Raw genomic sequence first — 20,732 nt, 5'->3', positions numbered from 1 at the left:
GCTGTAGGTGACTGAGTGGCATTGGCCACTAATACCGACTAGAAATTATTTTTATATGTCTTGATTATAATTGATTTTTCTTTATTTCACCAAATATATTATCTTCTCAAAAAGAAATATATCTTGTGTAGATTCAAATTATTATAATGCTTAGTTCATTAAATTCACTATAATTTAGGGAATCTTGGAATACTTATTTAAATTACATGTAACTTTGTGGTTCACATTGTTTTCCTTTAACTGTTATCTTTAAAGGATGAATTACAAAGGCTGTTGGGGTTGCTAAGAGACCAAGATCCCATCTCAGAGGAGCAGATGCAAGGACTGTGCCTCGAATTAAACGATTTCATTGTTGCTCTATCAGAAGTCCAGCCTTCTGCCAAAAGGGAAGGCTTTGTAACTGTCCCTAATGTGACATGGGCTGATGTCGGTGCCCTGGAAGATATCAGAGAGGAGCTCACCATGGCAATATTGGTAAGTGTACCAGCTCTCAGGGCCATTGGCATCGCTCGTGAGTTAATGTCGAAGAGAAAACCTCATGCGTGTCTAATTTTTTATGTCATTAAAAGATTTAGACTTTTTTATTTATGTGTATGATGTTTCTCCTGCATGTATGTGTGTGTACCATGTGCATGTCTGGTACTGGCAGAGGTCTGAAGGCATCACTCCTTTGGAATTGGTATTGTAAATTATTGAGAACCACTTTTTGTGGGTGCTGGGAAATGAACCTAGGTTCTCTGCAAGAGCAGTAAGTATTCAACCATTGGGCCATCTCTACAGCCCCCAAACGTATGCTTTAAAATATAACGTTACCGAGATCCAGTTCAAATATTGTAGTAGATTCAGCTTCAGTTTGTCATCTTTTAAGTCTTACCTGTCTCAACAGTGAGGTGTCACTCCATTGAGATGTCTCCTACTCCTCATTATGGTTGTGTTTGGTTACTACGTCGTGAATTCAAGAAAAACAAATTCAGGTTTCATTCAAGGCCAGTATGTGTGAAAACCACCTTCTTGGTCATAGTCAACAGGGTGAAGGCAGTTTCTATGCCTGTGAAACTTTGGATTGATTTTAGTTTACTTTGACTTTTCTGCTTACTGACCATTTTAATTGAGTTGTGCTCCATTTAGGACGTATGCACTACCAAATGTGAAAAGCACACTAGGGTTGCAGAGAGCAAGCACGTGTGGCTTTTAACCATGTCTAGGGCTTGTTGCTTCTGTTGTCCCTAATTGGTTTCCCTGAGAAAGTTGTCACCTGGACTTTCATAACTTAGAAATTTGGTTGATTTTATAAAACTTGACTTTAATATATTGAAATAGTTTATCTTGTCCTGGGAAGAGAATAGTTCAATGGAGTTTGTGTCCCCAGAAGCCATGTTAAACCAGATGCAGTAGTGAATGTCTGTAACTACAACACTCCCAAGCTGGTGACTGGAGGCAGAGACAGCAAGGGTCCCCGGAAGCTTGTGGGCCAGCCTGCTTGGTATACATAACAGAAAAAGCAAGAGACCCTACTTCATGGAAGGTGGAAGGCAAGGGCCAGAGATTGTCCTCTATCTGGGCATACATTGGCATGCACATTTTAATGATAAATGTTCTCATAATTTACATGTATGTATAAGTTCCTCAAGAATGTGTCTGGCTTGATGTGGTAGTACATACCTCTAACCTTCATTCTTAGGAGACAGAGGCAGATCTTTGACTTGAGGCCAGCCTGGTCTACACATTGAGATGAAGGCTAACTAGAATCTATAGTGTGACCATGTCTCCAAAAAAGAAAGGTAAAAGAAAAGAGAGAGCCTTTCCTGTTTGTCGCCATGTACTGTGTTACCTGAGTCTAAAGCAGGAATTGACCAGCCACTGTCATTTAGGCTTTGTGGTCAGGGCTGACTGTAGAGATGAATACGTTTGCACATTCAGCGTAAAGTAAGCGTCTGCAGTGATCACAGCTGCCATTGTTTCTTCTAGGCACCTGTTCGCAACCCGGAGCAGTTCAGGGCGCTTGGTTTGGTGGCCCCAGCTGGCGTCCTCCTAGCCGGACCTCCTGGGTGTGGGAAAACGCTGCTGGCAAAGGTACGGGCTGCAGTTCTTGCCTTCAGTAGGATCGTGAAGGTCTAAGTAACATCACGAAGTAGATCCTGATATACACTCGGTTAGAAATCCATTTTAGCAAAATGGATTTTTGCAATAAAATTTTCTACATTGTCCTTTAGAACAAAATGGTTTTAATTGATTGTGTCACTCTCATTCCTTAGAAAGAAGGAATCAAAGGGTCCTGTCCCCCAAAGACAAAAAGCCTCATGTGTTTCTCAGAGCTGCAACATTTGTGAATTACAGTGCTCTGGCTCAGTCGTTCTGACCTTCCCGTCGTCCGAGTATTGTTATCTCACTGTAGCTTGCAGCTGATCTCCTTCCTTGCTTTTGTTTTATTATTGAGTATTCTCTCCTATGTTCTTTATGATACATAAAAGAAACTTTCTGTAATAGAAAATACAGATGAGCAAAAGGGAAAACCGTTTCTATTCCTGCTACTGCTTTGTGCTATCACTGTTGTGTTTGGTAGTCAGTCCCAGATGTCTTTCTTTTATGCATATCAAGATATAATATATACAAGGTAACTTGTTAATGAGCTTTGGTGGTGTGTTCAAATACAGACATGTGAAGGCTCATGATTTCTGAGACTTTAGTCCAGAAACTGGTAGCTCCATGTTTCTATGCCTGTGGGGAGGGTATCATGTCAGCAGGGTAACAGAGAAAAGTAGCTCACCTTGTGGCACTTAGGAAGCAGAGAGAGGAATAGCTAGAAAGAGAGTGGGGACAAGATAAGTCTTTCCAGAATGTGCCCCTAATGACTTTCATTCTCAAACATCCCACTACCTCTCAGTCATGAGGTCGAATCCCACCAGACAAGGTTTCTCTGTGTAACCTTGGCTATCCTGGAACTCCCTTCTGGAAGCAAGCTGTTCTCATACAGAGATTTGCCTGCCTTTGCCTCCCAGATTAAAGGCATGTACTACTACCACTCCAGGAGATTGAATTATTATTATTATTATTATTATTTTTTTTTTTTTTTTATATTCCAGTCATAGCTTCCCTTTCTTCTGTCCTCACAATCCTTCCCTCTTCCTTCCCTTCCTCCTGCCCTCCCTTTCTTCTGAGAAAAAGGGAGGCCTCCCATGGATATCAACCCACCTTGGCATATCAAGTTCCAGGAGGACTAGGCACATCTTAGGAGATCAAATTGTTAATGTATCAATTAATCTGTCGTTTAGGTCAAATCTCTTAGGATCCAATTTCTTCTCAAAACTGTCAGCAGAAACTCAGACCTTTAACTGTACAAACCTTTGGGACATGTTTCATAATCTAGATCATAACAATAATAATACGTATACATTCCAAAAATGTAAAACTTTATTTTAATTTCAGGGAATAGTGTCCTCCTCTGTATCCTAGGTTGATCTGGAACTCATGTAGTGCAGGCTGACCTCAGACTCTTTCAGATCATCCTTCTATCTTAGCCTCCTGAGTGCTGGGATTATAAGTGTGTATTATTATACCTGGCTTCAAATAAAAGGTCTTTAAACACACTTTTCTTACTTAGCATTAGTTCCTGAATATAGTATTTTTATTTTCAACATCAGTTGTGCAATATGCGTTCCTGGGGCCCAGAGAGCTGAAAAGACAGCAACAGAAACCCTGGAACAGGAGTTTTGCAGAGGGTTGTACCAGCTGTCATTTGGGTGCTGGGAAACCCAGGTCCTCTGGAAAAGCAGCAGTGCTTTTACCACTGAGCCTTCTCTCCAGCCCCGAATACAATATTTTTGATATGTTGGGCTAAAGAGATGGCCAGAGAGCAGGGTAAGGCATTTACCGCCAAGCCTCATGGCCTGAGTTCACTCCCAGGACCCACACTGTGGAAGGAAAGAACGGACTCCTCCACAAGAGTGCTGTGATGCACGTGCACACCTACACATGCACACATAGGTAGAGGTAAGAAAAGTTTTCACATTTTTAATGGAGTGTAATTGTAGTTTGCCATAGAGCTGTTTTATAGTTTATATGGTGATATAGATATGGTCGTACATGCATATAACCCCAGTACTTTGGGAACTAGAGGCAGGAGGATCAATAGTTTAAGGTTATCCTCTGCTACACAATGAATTTGAGGCTAGCCTAGACCACATGAAACCTTTGTCTCAAACCAACCAAGCAAACAAACAAAAATCCAATTACATTATATAGTCTCATATTTACCAGTAATTTTATTAGAATAGTCCTAGATCATTTTTCCGTAAATAGAATGCACATTTTAAAAGGATATTAAGGTGGCTTTCTAAAGGTTTGTGCCATTAGTAGAGTGTGAGCATTCATCTCACAACTTAAACTTGCAATCACCATCTAAAGTGCTTTTCTTTATTTAGATGGGACCTCAGTCAGTTGACTAGAGCTTGTGTTAGAGCAGAATGACCTTGAACTCTCAGAGGTGTGCCTGCTTCTGCCTCTGATTGCTATGAGTAAAGGTGTATACCTGCCACGTTTGTTTTAATGTATGACCATCCAACATAAGTGTGTGTGTAGTACAAAAGGGTTTTTTCCTATTTGTTTTACGTCTTTTTATTTCTTCTAACTAGGCTGTGGCAAATGAGTCTGGACTAAATTTTATATCTGTCAAAGGCCCCGAATTATTAAATATGGTAAGTTACATGGCATCAGCCATTATTTTAATTAAGATAAAATGTGCCGATTCTAATTATAGGACTCTGCTCTCACATCTTTGGACAGTTGTGACATTTTGACAAAACCTCTGTTACAGAGTTGAAGATTGACCCTGCTATGACATACAGGGTTTGTAATGCTTTCTTGAGCAAATCTATTAAACTATGAACTTGTGCTTTAAAATAGAAATGATTTCTTACAGTTATTAACATTGAAATGTGTTCTCTGCTATTTGTCAGATACTTCAAATGTATTGAACAGCGTGTGAAGTATGATTCGTGTGTGTGTGTGTGTGTGTGTGTGTGTGTGTGTACGTGTGTACGTGTGTACACTAATGCATGTGCACAGATGCACTTGTGTATGGAAGTTAGGGGTCTACCTTGCAGGGTATTCTTCAGAACCTGTCCACCTTGTGTTTTGAGATAGGGTCTCTTACTGGGACCTAGGTCTTGTGAGACTGTACTGCTGGACAGTGAACTCTAGGAACATGCCTGCTCTGCTTCCCTAGTGCCCGGTTCTGTCAGTGGGTTCTAGGAATTGGACTTGAGCTCTCATGCGTGTGTGCAGGCACTTACCATCTGAGCTGTCTCAGCTCTGGCGTGCCTCCCTGGCCATACACAAGATAAATGAATGAGAAGATTAAATATCTAGTAGTAGTAGAGTATGTTTGTATTGTCTGTATTGGAGGGTGCACAGGTGTGGGGGGAGACCAGAAGAATACCTTTGGTGATGTTCCTCGGATTCTGTCTACCTTGTTTTATTGAAACAGGGTCACTGAGTAGACTGGAGCTTGCTGATTGGTCCGGATTGGCTGATCAGCAAACCCCAAGGATCTTCCTGTATCTCTCTCTCACGGTTGGGGTTATCAATTCTAGCCACTACATTTTTGGTTTTTGTCTTTTTTATGTGGGTCCTGGGAATTGAACTCAGATCCTCATGCTTGCACAGCAAGCTGTCTATCTCCGCATCACAAGTGTTAGTTGTAAAACCTTTTCTTTTTTATAATGACTCTTGGCCTTGTGTATGCTGGACATTGCTGCACTACTCAAGCTATTTTATGTGTGACCAAAGAGGAAGACCTTGTCCTTACCTATAAAGTGCCTAATTATTCAGTCTGATCTATTGCCACTTATGGATAGCTATGTATGGATTGCCTAAACTTAATGTTTTTATTTAAATTTAGAGTTTTGCATGGAATAAGCCATTACGACTATGAGATGCCTTATACATTCACCCGGACTCCGCTGTTGCTGTGTAAAAATGTTTTTTTCCCATTTTAGCAAGAGTATTTGTTTGTTTATGTATGGGAGTAGATATCAATTTGATTTGTATATTTTAATAATACTGTTGGATGTGTACCAATTACTCCTGGTTATTTTATTACTTAAGAAATAGGAAATTGGGTTTAGACTACGATAGAATTATGGGATTTTTTTTTTTAAGATTAATTGATTTACTATTTATAAGTTCACTGTAGCTATCTTCAGCCACACCAGAAGAGGGCATCAGATCTCATTACAGATGGTTGTGAGCCACCATGTGGTTCCTGAGATTTGAACTCAGGTCCTCTGGAAGAGCAGTCAGTGTGTTCTTAACCACTGAGCCATCTCTCCAGTCCCAGATTTTTTTTTTAAACTAATTCATTTTGTCAGAAAACAAAATCAAAAACAGCTGATTTGATTAAATATTTAATTGGCTGTCTGTGTTTTTTTTAAGACAGGGCTTGCCAAGTACTTAAAACTGGTGATTATTCTGTCTCAAAACCTCCCAAATACTGAGATATAGGAGTATACCACGGTGTCCAGTACAATTGGTTATTTCTATAGGTCAAAATGATTTAGCATTATTAGCAATTGCATACAGTTTAGCACTTTCAGAAATCCTGACATCTATATGACTTCAATGTTTCATTACTCTTTTAATTAAATTGTGATTGCAACATTTGTTCCCTTTCCTTTTCTCCATCTAACCATTCACTTGTGCTCTCTCAAACTTATGACCTCTAAAAATTATTGCTTAACGTTCCTGAGTATATAAATGCATAGGACCTGCATGGTGTAAAACTACTTTGACGGTCACTGTGTACTCTGCCCAAGATTGAACATTGTCTGCATTCTGTCTGCTCTCTGTGTGTTTAGTATGTCGGGGAGAGTGAGCGCGGTGTGCGACAGGTTTTTCAGCGAGCCAAGAACTCGGCGCCCTGCGTGATATTCTTTGATGAGGTGGATGCCTTATGCCCCCGGAGATCAGACCGAGAAGTAAGTATCAGAGCTTTTTTTCTAGTTAAATATGAATGCATGATTATAAAGTTCGTATAAGTCACATTTATGGAAAAGTTAAAATCCCTTTCTCCAGGTGACCCTGCTTGCAAGTTGCTGACACTAACACCACTGTGTGCTCCATCATGTTACCATTTTAATCACTCATAATCTCGAATAGCTTAGCCTTCTGCTGTACTTACAAGGATGACTATGCTATCCTGAGGACTTTATTTCTAGCTGTGTAAACAAGTCACCATTGCAAGGATAATGCCAACTTTATTTTTTTTTTTTTGTCAATTTTATTAACAAAATATATTTTGTGGAGCAAGTGAGTCATCTCTCTAGCCTCTCAGTTTCTTTCTGAAACTAGTAATCTTTTTCTTTTTCTTTTCAAGACAGGGTTTCTTTGTGTAGCCTTCCCTTTCCTGGAACTCACTGTGTAGACCAGACTGGTATTGAACTCACAGAGATCCACTTGTCTCTGCTTCCCAAGTACTGGGAGTAAAGGTGTGCACAGCCACTACCTGACTAAATCCAGTAATTCATAATGTTCCTGAGCCTGGATTATGAGTTTGTTGTTGTCCTTAATTATTAGTGCTGTGTCACCCAAGAGTGATAACCGTGCTCTGCAAGTGCATCCATTAAAAGATTCCGTGGGTTAAAGCACATTGCTGTATCTATATATAGATTTATAGTAAACGAAGAAAGTCAATTTATAGTAAAAAGCCCATAGCAGCACTTTCTCATTTCCTTCATTGTCTGTGTTTTATTTCCATGTTTCCATATCTCTGTATCCCTGTACCTTCTTCCTAACCCATTCACTTAGGTTTAGTTCTGAATAGCCATACTCGTACCATTTGTTTCAAGAAAAAGATAGACTTAGGGACTCAATGTCCCTTTATGTATTGCATTGAGAGATATTGGATACTCGACCGTGGCAGAAATCTAGAGCTTGGAAGCTGAATTTAGAGTTGCCCAAATGGCAACTAGGTTCATGGTAGCTATTAAATAATTCAGAACCATATAACTTACACAGATAACTTCTCTGCTAAGCTTCAGTTTTTCTCATTCTGACTGGGGAATGACTGAGGATCGCATTTGCACAGTGTCTGTCTATAGTGACAGTGACTCTTTAACAAGTAGTCATTGGTGCCCATTTGCTACCTGCCTGCTTTCCTTTTCCCCCCTCTCTTCTACTTCCAAGCTTGTCCCCCCCCCCACCTCTGCACTCCCCCCTTGTTGCTCAAATTGACCCTATACTTGTATTCTTGCCCCAGCCTCTGGGACCCTGGGACTTCTGGGTTCATGCTGCAGCTCAGTCACTGTGATCTTTCTTGGACAGAGGCTTTCATTCAAGAGAGGAAATGTGTTTAGTCGCGTAGGGGAAAAATGGACTGCTTTCCTTATGTTGAAGATGAAGGAATTCGATTTTCTTTCTTTAGACAGGTGCTAGTGTCCGTGTGGTGAATCAGCTGCTGACAGAAATGGATGGTTTAGAAACACGCCAACAAGTTTTTATTTTGGCTGCCACTAATAGACCAGGTAAGGAAGAAGAACATTACATAAATGCATTTATAAAGTGAATTTAAACCTAAGACCGGTCTCATTTATGCTGCATCTAAAACATTGAGGTTTGAAAGATGGCTCAGCAGCTAAGTACACTCAGTGCTCTCCCATAGGACCTGTGTTCAGTTCACAGAACCCACAAGGCAGCACACAACTGTTTGTTCCAGGGAATCCACTGCAAGCGTGTGATGCACAGACATACTGGTAGACAAAACACTGTACACATAAAATAATAAATCTTCTAACATATTTCATGAAATGGTGTCTCTCTCTTGACTTTTCCGGTGGGTGGTTTGTCATCAGTTTGGCACAACCTATACTCACCCAGGAGGTTGGAACTTCATTTGAATAATTAGATGCTCGGTTCAGACAGCCTTTGGCTGGGTCCTTAAGAGATTATCTTGAGTGTTAAGTGACATGAGAGGGCCCAACACACTAAAGGCTGCATGAGAAAGCTAGCCGAGGGCTGGAGAGGTGATAGAGGTTAAAGGCATTTGATGCTCTTGCAGAAGACTCAAGGTCAGTTCCTAGTGCCCACTTCTGCTCACCATCATCTTTAACTCCAGTTCCAGGGATCGTTTGACCTCTTTTGGTCTCTAGGCAACGTAGCTAAACAGTAGACACCTGTACATGCAGGCAAAACCCTCATATGTCACACAAGATAAAAATCAATAAATCTTTAAAAGAAGAGAAAGCTGGTTGAATGTGAGCTGGTGAGCAAGCCATTAGGGTATTACATGTAAGCCCAGTAAATACTTTCCTCCCCCATGTCGCATTTGTTTATTTTTTTAGTATTGACGTTTACCACAGCAATAGAGAGCAAATTAGAACAATTCTAATAAAGTTGTCTTCTTGTCAGAGAATACGTGTACCACGCTCATCTTTGTTTCTGGCTTGTCTGTTTTTAGACACAGGATATTGTTAGATACATTGGCCTTGAGATGTCTGTCTTCCTACTCAGCTTCCTGAGTACTGGTATTATAACCATGGTCCACCATGCCTGGCTTAATGTATACTTCTGACCATAAAAGTAGTCTCAGAAATTATGTAGTATGATTTCTCTAAAGTTCATGGAAACAAGGAACTCTCCTCGTCATTCCAGAAATTTTAAAAGCTTTTGTGCCATGTCCTGTTACTGGCCTACGGTTTAAAAATTGCCCTCAAGCTTAAGCTTTCTATGGTGGATTTGCATAAAAGCCTACAGACTTCACAGGTGCTCACATTAGCTTCTCTGTTTTACTCTAGTTTTTCTTCATATCTTTAATCCTTTGCCCTCCCCGCAACCCAAACTTTCTAAGATAGAGTATCATGATGTTTGATAACTGTCTGCTAGCCAAGAGACATCAAGTTCTTAGAGCCAGAGTAATAGGCGCTTGTCAGTCACCTAACATGGATATTGGGATACAAACTCGAGTACTTTGGAAGAGCATCAAGAGCTTTTAACCATGGAGTCATCTCCCCAGCTCTGTCACTATGGTATCTTAGCATGTTTTGGGTTTGTTTTCTCTTTTTGAGATAGAATCACACAGCCCTGGAAGGCCTGGTATGTACATATTTCTGCCTTGGCCTCTTTAAGTACTGTGATTACAGAGATGGAGTCCTCCCTTGGCTCCTCGAGTGGATTTCTCAGTTGTCTGGCTGGTGTTACTATAGAACTGCCCACCGCAATGATACCTACCATTTCATCCATACCCACACTACCCTTCCTGAAGGCTTTCTTACCCTCGCGTGTCAGTCATCTTAAGGTTCTCTGTTCTCCAGGTTTTTGTTCTCGGTTGTAAAGCATAGTGTTTTGTTTAACGTTCTGCACTGAGTGTGGCCTGTGTTGAGTGATGTTGAACCTTAGTTTACCTGTGCTTGGCCGCTCGTGCACTTGTGCTCTGTTGAATCTCTCTCATCCCCTTATAACTTAGCCTGCAGTGTCAGATTGCTGCACATGTTTACAGACACATTGTCTGCGTCTTCTTCAGTTGGACTCATGACTCTTGGGCTGTTGTATTTCATTATATCATGTGACTTGTTTTGATGTCTATAATAATTTTCTGCCTAGTTTATTTTTTAACTAAGAATTTTTTTGCAGTGCTGGGAGTTGAACCCAGGGTCTCTATCAATAACTGAGCTACAAACCCAACACACACACACACACACACACACACACACACACACACATTTGTGTGGCTTTAATGTGTTAGTTTTTACCTGTATGTATATATCCGCACTAAGAAAATGAAATGATAGCAGATTTTTATCAAAAGACAATAAAGGCCAGAGAGAAATGGTATAATACTTCTCAAAAGCTGAAAAGACTCTCCATCAGACATGTATTTCACAGCATTCTCAGGTGAGGGACCGAGAAAACCTGCCATGAGCCGAGCTGTGAGTGGAAGCTAGAGGCAGGCCGGGGTATTTACTTAGTGGTAGAGCACATGCATGAGTGGATACAATGTGTGTGTTTATGTGCATGTGAATGGTGTGTGCATACGTGTGCTTCACGATTTGCCTGTGTAAATGGCAGTGTTAGCCATTGGTACTTCTCACATCTCTGTCTTGGTATAAAAACTGTTGAAAAAGTGTGGCTTACAACGGGTTCTTGGTGAAGTCAGAAAGTTCTATAGTGAGCCTCGGCGTTAAGGCAGTATGATGCCCAGGCCCTCGCTCCTAAGCCAGGAACACAGAGGAACAAACACAAGACAGTTTCTGTGAGAAGATTCAGGGGGGCTTAGGTGCTCTTGGGAAATTCCAACAGATTCCTGGATAAAGGGCAGGGAAGGCACCACTGAGAGGAGCACCATTGGGGCAGACATAGCACCTCAGATGGAGGGTCCTGGAAGGAGAGCAGCTGCGGAGTACAGGCGGGATGAGAGGTTCGTTGTCGGAACACGGATGTATTTGATAAGTCGTAGCTTTGATTTGTGTAGGAGGGGTGTGTGTGTGAGACCTGCATGTGGGTGTGCGTGTTGGATGTGAAGGTCAACAGGCATCTTCCTCAATCTTCACCTTGTTTTTTGACACAGGATCCCTCACTGAACCAGGAACTCACTCTGGCTAGACTGACTGACCAGCGAGCCCTAGGGATCTTACCTCTGCCCTCGCAGCCCTGATCTGTCTCATAGGCACTTGCTGCCATACTTTGCTTTTCATGGGACTTCTGGGGATTTGAACTTTGTCCCAGTGGCTGCATTGTAAACACTTTACCACCTAAGCCATTTCCCAGCCCCAGAGCATTTTACTTCAGTAATACCCAGTTGACCACGGTTTTTAGTTTGTTTTTTTGTTTTGTTTTGTTTTTAGTTTGGTTTTTTGTTGTCGTTGTTGTTGTTTTGTTTTTTCAAAAAGAATTTTTCCTGTCTTTTACTAATTTACATTTTTTAAAGAAAAAAGGCCATTCAATTTAATTTATATCTGTTTTTCTCTCTTCTCTAGATATCATTGACCCTGCTATTCTGCGCCCAGGCCGGCTGGACAAAACACTCTTTGTGGGTTTGCCACCCCCAGCAGACCGTGTTGCCATATTAAAGACTATTACAAAAGTGAGTAAGAGAAATGACTTTGTGTATGTTTATATTGTTTAAAAATGTCTTTATTCTATGTCCGTGTGTGTGTGTGTGTGTGTGTGTGTGTGTGTGTGTGTGTGTGTGCGCGCGCGCCTGTGAGAATTATGTACACTACATGGATGCAGTTGCCCAGTAGGTAAAAAGCAATGAGATCCTCTATCCTGGAGTGACTCGAGGATGTGAGCCTTCTCTTGTGGGTGCTTGGAGCCTAACCTGGTTCTCTGCAAGAGCTGAAAGCCACCGAGCCCTCCCAGCCCTGCTCACCACCGAGCCCTCCCAGCCCTGCTCACCACCGAGCCCTCCCAGCCCTGCTCACCACCGAGCCCTCCCCAGCCCTGCTCCACCACCGAGCCCTCCCAGCCCTGCTCACCACCGAGCCTCCCAGCCCTGCTCACCACCGGCCCTCCCCAGCCCTGCTCACCACCGAGCCCTCCCAGCCCTGCTCACCACCGAGCCCTCCCCAGCCCAGCTCACCGCCGAGCCCTCCCCAGCCCTGCTCACCACCTAGCCCTCCCAGCCCTGCTCCACCACCGAGCCCTCCCAGCCCTGCTCCACCATTTTAAAGTTATGCCTCGTAGTAATTTACGTCAGCTAATTATTCTTCTAGAGCTTAAATGCTTACCAGGCCTCTGTCTCCCAAAATGGGCACCAAACCTTGGTCCATTCTCCTTTCTTCTTACTCACAATGAAGGTAAAGTAAACGAAGGATTGGAGTTAGTGTTCAACAAGTGCTATCAGATGTCCTTGTAGTCATGTTCCCTATGTCTTTAAATGTTTGCTCATCAGATCATCCTGTCTGATAGAGGACAGGATGTAAAGAAAGTCAATACAGACTCATCAGGAACATTCAGGAACACATTGAGATTTGATGTCTTCATAATAAATTCTGTTTCTCAGTTACCACAGTTAGCTTTGTTGTTGTTGTTACCGTTATTAAGATACAGTCTCACTGTAGCCTGTTCTGGCTGGGGCTAGCTACGTAGCTCAGACTACCTTGAACGCACAGAGATCTGCCTGCCTTTGCCTCCTACGTGCTAGGGTTAAAGGCGTGTGCCACCATGCCTGGACTTCCTAGTTAATTTTTTTGTTGTTTTGTTTTGTTATTTTGGTTTTTCCTAGAAAGGGTTTCTCTGTGTAACCCTGGCTATCCTCGAACTCAAACTGTAGACCAGGCTGGCCTCAAACTCAGAGATCTGCTTGCCTCTGCTTCCAGAGTGCTGGGATAAAGGCTTGTGCCACCACCACTGCCCAACTGGAAGTAATGACTTCTTAAAGCCAGCCTGAAAAGGTGTCACAGTGTAATCCAGGCTGTCTTTGAAGTTGTCACACCCCTGCCTCTGCTTTCTAAGTGCAGGAATTACACATGTGAGCCGTCACACCAGCCATACTTCATTTTGGACACATATTTAATTAATGAAGCAATCAGTGTTTGGTACGTCTCCTTCCTCTGCCCACTGTTTGTTCCTTGTATATTTTTGTCCAGTTTTATCACACTGGCACTCTGCTCAATAGTCAGTGTTCAGAATGTTTCAGTAGATACAGTACTTAAGTAGCACCTTTGCCGGTTTTTTTTTTTCCCAAATACATTTTCTAGATTCATTATTTTGGTTGATCTATGTCATTATTGGGTTTATTTTATTCCTTGGTAGTTTATTCAACTCTATTCCTGAGTTATTTTCAATTTAAGAGTTACTGCTTATTGTCTTTATAGTTCGATGATAGGTTACCTGGGACTGATTCTTCCTATGTTGTGCAGCCTCTCCACTTGTCTTTGTAGAAATTGCAGTGTGACTTGTTGTTTGTTTAGTTTTTTTGGCAATCTCATGTAGCCTGTAGTGTCATAGTTTACTGTGTAGTCCAGTGTCTATGAATCCTGGTCCTCCTGCCCCCATCCTCACACGTTCTTAGATTATAGATATGACAGGTATAGAAAATTGATAGTTGCTTCACACAAAGGATGTATTGAATGATGCCTTAACCAATATCCCACTAACATCACAGTAAAAAGCCCCTTGGAATGAGCCAGAGCAAGTCAGATTGTCTCATGTCAGCTGCAGGACAGAACTCAAGCTCAGTTCTTTAAGTCCAGTGTTAGGAAAGGTCAGAGAAGTGCATTCTGGGCAGATCCTGGGCTTGCGAGTACCAGCTTGACAAGAATAGAATGTAAGTATTGAGTGCTATACAGGAGTCCTCAGGTAATACCCAGTGCGTTTGTTCCTTATGATTGAGCTTTTGATATAGAAACTAGAAGATTTAAGGTAAAAGTCTAATAGCGTATAGAATATATATGGGAGGTTTTGTGTGCTGTTTGACATTGAGGTTGAACCCCTCCTGGCAGCTCCTGCACACTAATGTGTACATGTCTGCAGTAGTCACCTTCCTGCTCCCTTCCAGTGACTTCTCAGCACTGCAGCGGTCCAGGGTTAGTAGCTGTGCAGGCTGCACTGAGAGATGTTTGATGATCATGCGGTCTGGCTTTATGATTGTTTCTGCTATATGCAGAACTTAGTCCATGGATAAAGGTGTATTCAATAGGCACCAGAACTGATTCCTTGGCCCTGTGTTAGATGGGTTTGATATTTATCGTGACAGTGGCTCTTAGAGCCCACAGTTTCTGCATGGGACACATGCAAAGTTTCTTTATGGATCTGGGTAGAGTGATAGATAATTGCACAAAGTGGCTGTCTGCTTAATCCCATATTGACAGCACCCTGCAGTGTTGCTATTTGATGCTAAGATTAACTAATTGGCATGTTTATTCACCTGTGAATAGTTAATTTCATAATGTGGTATAAGCATATACTTCAGAGAAAAGAGGACAATGCATGTGTAAGTCCTGCATTGGGACAGTAATATTCTTGAACCTACCATCCAACCGTCCTAACATTTTAAGTCATGAAAAGCTATACTGGAAACAGGTAAGATGGCTCAGAGGATAGAGGCACCTGCCTCTAAGCCTGAAGTCCTTGAGTTCAGTCCTCACACTTTCATGATGGAAGGAAAGAATCAACTGGAAATTTTGCCCAGCCTCTCTTGCAAACCCATATATGCACATAAGTAGTCTTTAACTGTAAAATTTTATTTTGGGGGTCTTAAACACTCATGCGTATGCATTAACTACATATGCTGTACTATGGAGGCCAGAAGAGAGTGTCAGATCTCCCAGAATTAGTTATAGATGGTTGCGAACCACCATGTGGGTACTAGAACTCTGAACCGAGTTCTCTTAGAAAAGTAGCCGAGGCTCTTAACCACTAAGCAGCCTCTGTAAAATCATTTTTTAAAAAAACTGTGTAGTGTTTGCTTCTGCCATGTAATCTACTTAGAATATTACTAAGCATGGTTCCTGTACATAGTGCTTGTTCAGTGTCGAAATTCTGAGGCTTTTCTGAGCCCTGCCGTTTTTAGCATCTGTAATTATGAGCTGCGGAGGAATTGGTTCCAATGTCAGTGTTGGGTTTTAGATGAGAGATTAAAAACAACATTTTGGGTCCTGTGCAGAGTAGCCAACCTCCTCTCATGCTCAACAAGCTGGGTTTAATACCGTTCTCCTCAGTCAGCTTCATGACACAAATTCCTCCAACTTCATGAGTGTCAGTAGCTTGCCTTTCTTTACAGCTTAAATCTGGGTCTTACCCTGATTCTCCAGGTTGAAACCCCTGGCATTCTACATTGCTTTGGAGTTGGTTCTAATACCTTAGTCGTCAGCCTTTCTTTTTCATTAACAACACAGATACATATAAGTCTTTAAAGCCTCAAACAGATCTCATATTTCTCTCTTATTCAGAATGGCACCAAACCTCCCCTGGATGAAGATGTAGATTTGGAAGCAATTGCTAATGACCTTCGTTGTGATTGCTATACGTGAGTTTTTAAGTCTGTTCTCTTAAACCTCTGGAGTATAGTTTCTTCGTCACAAGAAAGGAAAAGAAGCCCACTTCTCATATTGTTGGAAAGGCTAATGTTGTTTCCTATGTGGCACCTTACCCAGTGCCTGGCTGGTTGTTGCTGCTTTCTTTTCACGACAGCTTGCCTGCCCATTTGGAGGCTGAATTCCTAGCATAGATTGTCCCTTTCGTCCCTCAAGTTTCCCTAACCAGGTTGTTACACTGCACTGTAAGTTCCACTTTTAGAATATGTAAAGCATCAGATTTCTTAGTTATGTCTGCAAAACAGAGGTTAATCTGCAAGACTGGGTGCTCCCTGCATTCACGTGCCCTTGACAGCGTGCAAGGGCAACCGGACACCTGATATTTCTGCCTTGGGTTTTAATGTTTGTTCTTGTTATAGTTTAGCTGAGATGCCCCAGCCTCTATAATTTTAAAAGCCCCATACTTTGTCCCTAATACCTCTGGTGCTTGGTGGATGCTTATAGACCAAGGCCCATAATACAGGGCATCCACAAGACAGTGAGATGACTGAGTGAGGGTTTTGTTTTGTTTTGTTTTGTTTTGTTTTGTTTTTTCTTTTTTCGAAGCTGGGGACCGAACCCAGGGCCTTGCGCTTGCTAGACAAGCGCTCTACTGCTGAGCTAAATCCCCAACCCCGAGTGAGGGTTTTTAATCAAGGGCTTTAGAGCTGTAGCTCAGCACTGTAAGCTCCTTGAATAGTAACACGGGCTCTTGATTATTTGATACCTGAAAATGGGGCTTTAGTTCCAAAATTCAACTCTTTCTTAGAGCGTCTGTGTGGCTCCTGTTAAAGCTGCAGTATAGGGAAGCCCAGTCAGCACAGACGCCTCAAACCTCTTAGGGTTGTGCTGACCCAGCTGCTGCTGTTACTTGAAGTAGTCACACAGACTAAGCTTGGTATGTGTTTGTGTCTTCATTCAGCTCTCTGTGTGTGTGTGTGTGTGTGTGTGTGTGTGTGTGTGTGTGTGTGTGTGTGTGTGTGTGCGTGTGTGTGTGTGTGTGTGCAGGTCCCTCAAGATGTCAGGATAGACTACCTTAGGTGCTCAGGTATTGTTTCTCAGAAGCCACTTGTGTTTTGAGACAATAGTTTTGCATTTTTTGTTTTGTTCTTTTTAAATCATGAAGCTCGTGTCTATTAGACTAGGCTGACTCTCCATTAGTAAACTCCAGGAATCTGCCTGCCTATAACTTGGACTGGGTTATTCTTTTTTTCCCCCTTTCCTCCTCTTACTCTTCCTCCTCCTCCCCCTGCTCCTTCTCCTCTTTTAATGTGGTTTCTAGGAATTGAATTCAGTCATTATACCCTAGCATCTGACTGGATGTTTTAGAGCAACAGTAGTATCTGTGGCTAAAAGGAAGGACATTTTGTTTTTCATTGTATTGCACCTTCCTCAAGTTCCTTTCTTCTAAAGGTTGATAATGAAAGGTTTAAGTGAAAGCCAAAAGCTGTTCCTCACTGCTCCTGGTCCCACCTTCTCTCATTGCTTTGTCTTCATTGTTAAGTATATTATAATTATCTTTCTTGGCTTTTAGAATGCCTAGGAATACATAAGAACGTTTCTTTTATTATAGGGGTGCAGACCTTTCTGCTTTGGTCCGAGAAGCTTCTCTCTGTGCCCTGAGACAAGAAATAACAGGACAGAAGAATGGCATTGGAACAGGTATGAGGTTCTCTAGGATTTCTCCATTCTAGTTTATTATTCTGTATATTTAAAAATACTGCTTTAAAGTAGTGTTTCTCTAACCTTTTTTAGAGCAGTGTATAATGAGGATGACTTTGTTTTGATGAGACTTTTAGAAGATTAAAGAAATACACAGTTTTCTATAATCAAGATTTTGTTCTTTTGAAATATAAAATTAGGTGGCAATATGTACTGGTCACCGGTGGAGCATTTTCTTAGCATGTGCAAGGCACAGGATTCTTTCCCTAGCACCACAAAGCCAGAAAGACAAAGACAAAAATCCTTGCGCACTGGTCTCCTTGTGCACTAATTATGTGCATGTGGGTGTGTTTGTGGTAGGTTGGTTGAAGGAGAAATGTGCACACGAATGCAGGTGCCTTCAGAGACCACGAGGACATTAAGATCCTCTGGGGCTGGTTGTGAACCAGCTGACATGGATACTGGGACCTGAACTCAGATCCTCTGCAAGAGCAGGATGCACTCTTAACACCGAGTTATCTCTACAGCTAAGGCTGTGGATCTCAAAGCTAAATATTATTACAACATCTGATTAGCATAGATTTATTGGCACACGTGCATACATTTATTAGGAAGGGGTTTTTTTGTTTTTCTGGATAATGTTAAGATTCAGAAATATATATATATACACACACACAGAGACATATATACATATGCATATATATATATATTATAAACTGTGTTCTGTTCCTTTTGGACATTAATGACAATAAGCAAAATTAGAACATTTTATTAACAAAACTGTGTACTTGAAATCCTATGCCTAAGAAACTGACAGGTCTTTAGTTGTTGAGTCACATCATGAGTGTGTCATATCCTTCTTGCCCACACCTCCATGACAGTCAAATTCACAGTCGTGTATGCCACTTTGTAAGCTGAATCTGACCACTGTCTTAGCGTAAGTTTGGTGACTAAAAGTTAACAGGCCTTTCCCATGTGTTGGAGTTGCTACTTGCTTGCCTGGTTATTTTTATGTACACACATAATAAATGCTGCCGTCTCTGCTTGGCTGTGGCTTTCATTTTTAGCTCTCTGGCCTTTAGTGACTTTGTACCAGCTAATACCTTACCCAGATCATAGGCCGCTCGGCTGTCCAGTTTCTCACTGACATGCTCAGCAGCATGTATTATTTTAGGTAAATATGTTATCCTAATATCTGTTTACTATTTTGAGTATAAATTGTCATCATTTAAGTTCTCACATTAAATTGTAAACCAAGTTATATTTTAGCATTTAACTATTTTACCAACTAGCCTTATAAAAATTATACCCCTCCAAAACCAGTTTTATGCTATGCATATGTATGTACCCTTAGTGGTTTTGTCTTTGAGGACTTCTAGCCTTTGTTACTCAGTAGTGGAAATGTGTATTCAAGAACACACCCTTGGGTGGTAATACTCGTTCTCCGTTAATTCTAGTTCTGTTGATCATCTCTCCCTATACTCTCTTAAGTTATTTCTACCTGAGAACACATTGCACAGCTTCAACTGGTTTTCCTCCATCCCCACATTGCTGAGAGACAGACTGACTGCCAGCAGTCCTGTTTCCTGCTGGAGAGTGAAATGGAGAGATTCTCAGTGAGGCAGATCTGGAGAGGGGCATATGGTCATGTGCTTAAATAAGTTCCATCTGATCAACCCCTTCCGTTTTCTTGTGAAAAAAAAATATACACATACTGAGATGTGTATTTGGCATTTCCTCCACAGCTGAGCTGACGGTCAGTCATAAGCACTTTGAAGAAGCTTTCAGGAAAGTGAAACCATCCATATCAGTAAAGGTGAGAAACACTCCTCAGGGTCTAGAGAAGAGGAATGAAATGACATCCATTCATAAGAACTCAGAAATTTTATCATTTTATTTTCTTTGTTTATTTTTATTGAAGGATAGTCTCTTTGTCCAGCCTAAGCTAGCCTCAAACTCATGAGACGCCTGCCTCAGCAGTCTATGTTTCAGGATTTCAGATATGTGCTGCAATACCCCTCTTCACCGGCATGTATCATAGTAGGCCAAAATGTTAAATGCTCACGTAATGGAAGACAATAAGTATCTCTCAAATATATTATTAAATAAACAGCATAGGAAATGTGTTAGATTGTAAGCTTGAGCCACCAGGCCTAGCACAATTGGCTTTTAATTATAAATTCACTTTTATTTTTAGTTTGTATATGGTAGGGAGCACACTTGTACCACAGCATGTAAGCATAAGTCCGAGGGTAACGTGTGAGAGTTCTCTGTATTGTGTAGAGGGTAAGGATTGAACTGTTGGCCCTAAGATAGATTCTAAGTAGCTGGAAATAAAGCAGAACACATTGTAAGTTTTCTTTTGGGATAAATAGGTAAGGGTGGGATTGCCATGTGACACGGAAAAGGTTCATGTGGTGTCAGTGAGCTCCCACTATATACCTGCTACACTGACAGAACTCTGAAAGACTGACCACAGCAAGGGAGGTGAGGAGGAAGTTTCATGCATTGTGCTGTACAGAGTGGAACAGTCGAGTGGGAGCCATCTTGGCAGTTTCTTGGAATGTTAAGACACTTTGAGAGTTTTTCCTTAGCCTTCTGTTTCCATCAGGACTCAGGGTAGCTTACAGGTGTACACACCCCTTGACCTGTGTGCAGACTTCCCTGGACACTGATGGAAATCATGGCATATCCCAGACAGGAGCGTGCACAGACTTAGGGTGCAGGGCAGGGCAGAATCTCGGGGTCCCGCAGTTAGGGCTTCTGTAGCCAAGGCCCATGGATGGGCACCTTAAACAACAGAGATGACGTCTAAGATAGAGATGTGGTCTTGTCAGAGTTCTGTGGTCTCTATCCCTGTGGGTGCCCTCCCTGTTCTGTCTTCACATGTCCTTCTAGTTATGCACTGTGTCCAAGCTTCCTCTCGAACCCCAGTCATTTGGGACTGAGGCCCACTTTCACCTCTCACCTCTGCAGAAGCCCTGTTTCCAAGGCAGCCACACTCAGAGGTCCTAGGGGTTGGGGCTTCAGTGTAGGAATTTGCAGGTTACGCCTTCCATCCCA

General features: G+C 41.8%; 1 protein-coding gene across 8 annotated transcripts in view; it reads left to right on the top strand.

The window, feature by feature from the left end:
• Nvl (nuclear VCP like) overlaps positions 1 to 20,172 on the top strand; it is a 51,317-nt gene extending 31,145 nt beyond the window's left edge. For 7 of the 8 annotated variants that reach the window (XM_032914847.1, XM_032914845.1, XM_032914844.1 and 4 more), the window contains 9 exons: positions 256 to 474; positions 1,969 to 2,073; positions 4,632 to 4,694; positions 6,855 to 6,974; positions 8,420 to 8,519; positions 11,967 to 12,073; positions 15,885 to 15,961; positions 17,581 to 17,669; positions 19,415 to 20,172. In XM_032914847.1, coding sequence (XP_032770738.1) covers positions 256 to 474; positions 1,969 to 2,073; positions 4,632 to 4,694; positions 6,855 to 6,974; positions 8,420 to 8,519; positions 11,967 to 12,073; positions 15,885 to 15,961; positions 17,581 to 17,669; positions 19,415 to 19,632 — 1,098 coding nt within the window. In that variant the 3' untranslated portion in view covers positions 19,633 to 20,172. Of the gene's footprint in view, positions 1 to 255; positions 475 to 1,968; positions 2,074 to 4,631; positions 4,695 to 6,854; positions 6,975 to 8,419; positions 8,520 to 11,966; positions 12,074 to 15,884; positions 15,962 to 17,580; positions 17,670 to 18,029; positions 18,254 to 19,414 lie in introns of those variants that run through there. The other variant, XM_032914846.1, reaches the window with a different exon arrangement.
• The last annotated feature ends 560 nt before the right edge of the window (positions 20,173 to 20,732 follow it).

This window comes from Rattus rattus, chromosome 10, assembly GCF_011064425.1.
Source record: "Rattus rattus isolate New Zealand chromosome 10, Rrattus_CSIRO_v1, whole genome shotgun sequence".
Lineage (NCBI taxonomy): Eukaryota > Metazoa > Chordata > Mammalia > Rodentia > Muridae > Rattus > Rattus rattus.
Note: the sequence above shows the minus strand (reverse complement) of the source record. Positions and strands in the feature narration are given on the sequence as shown.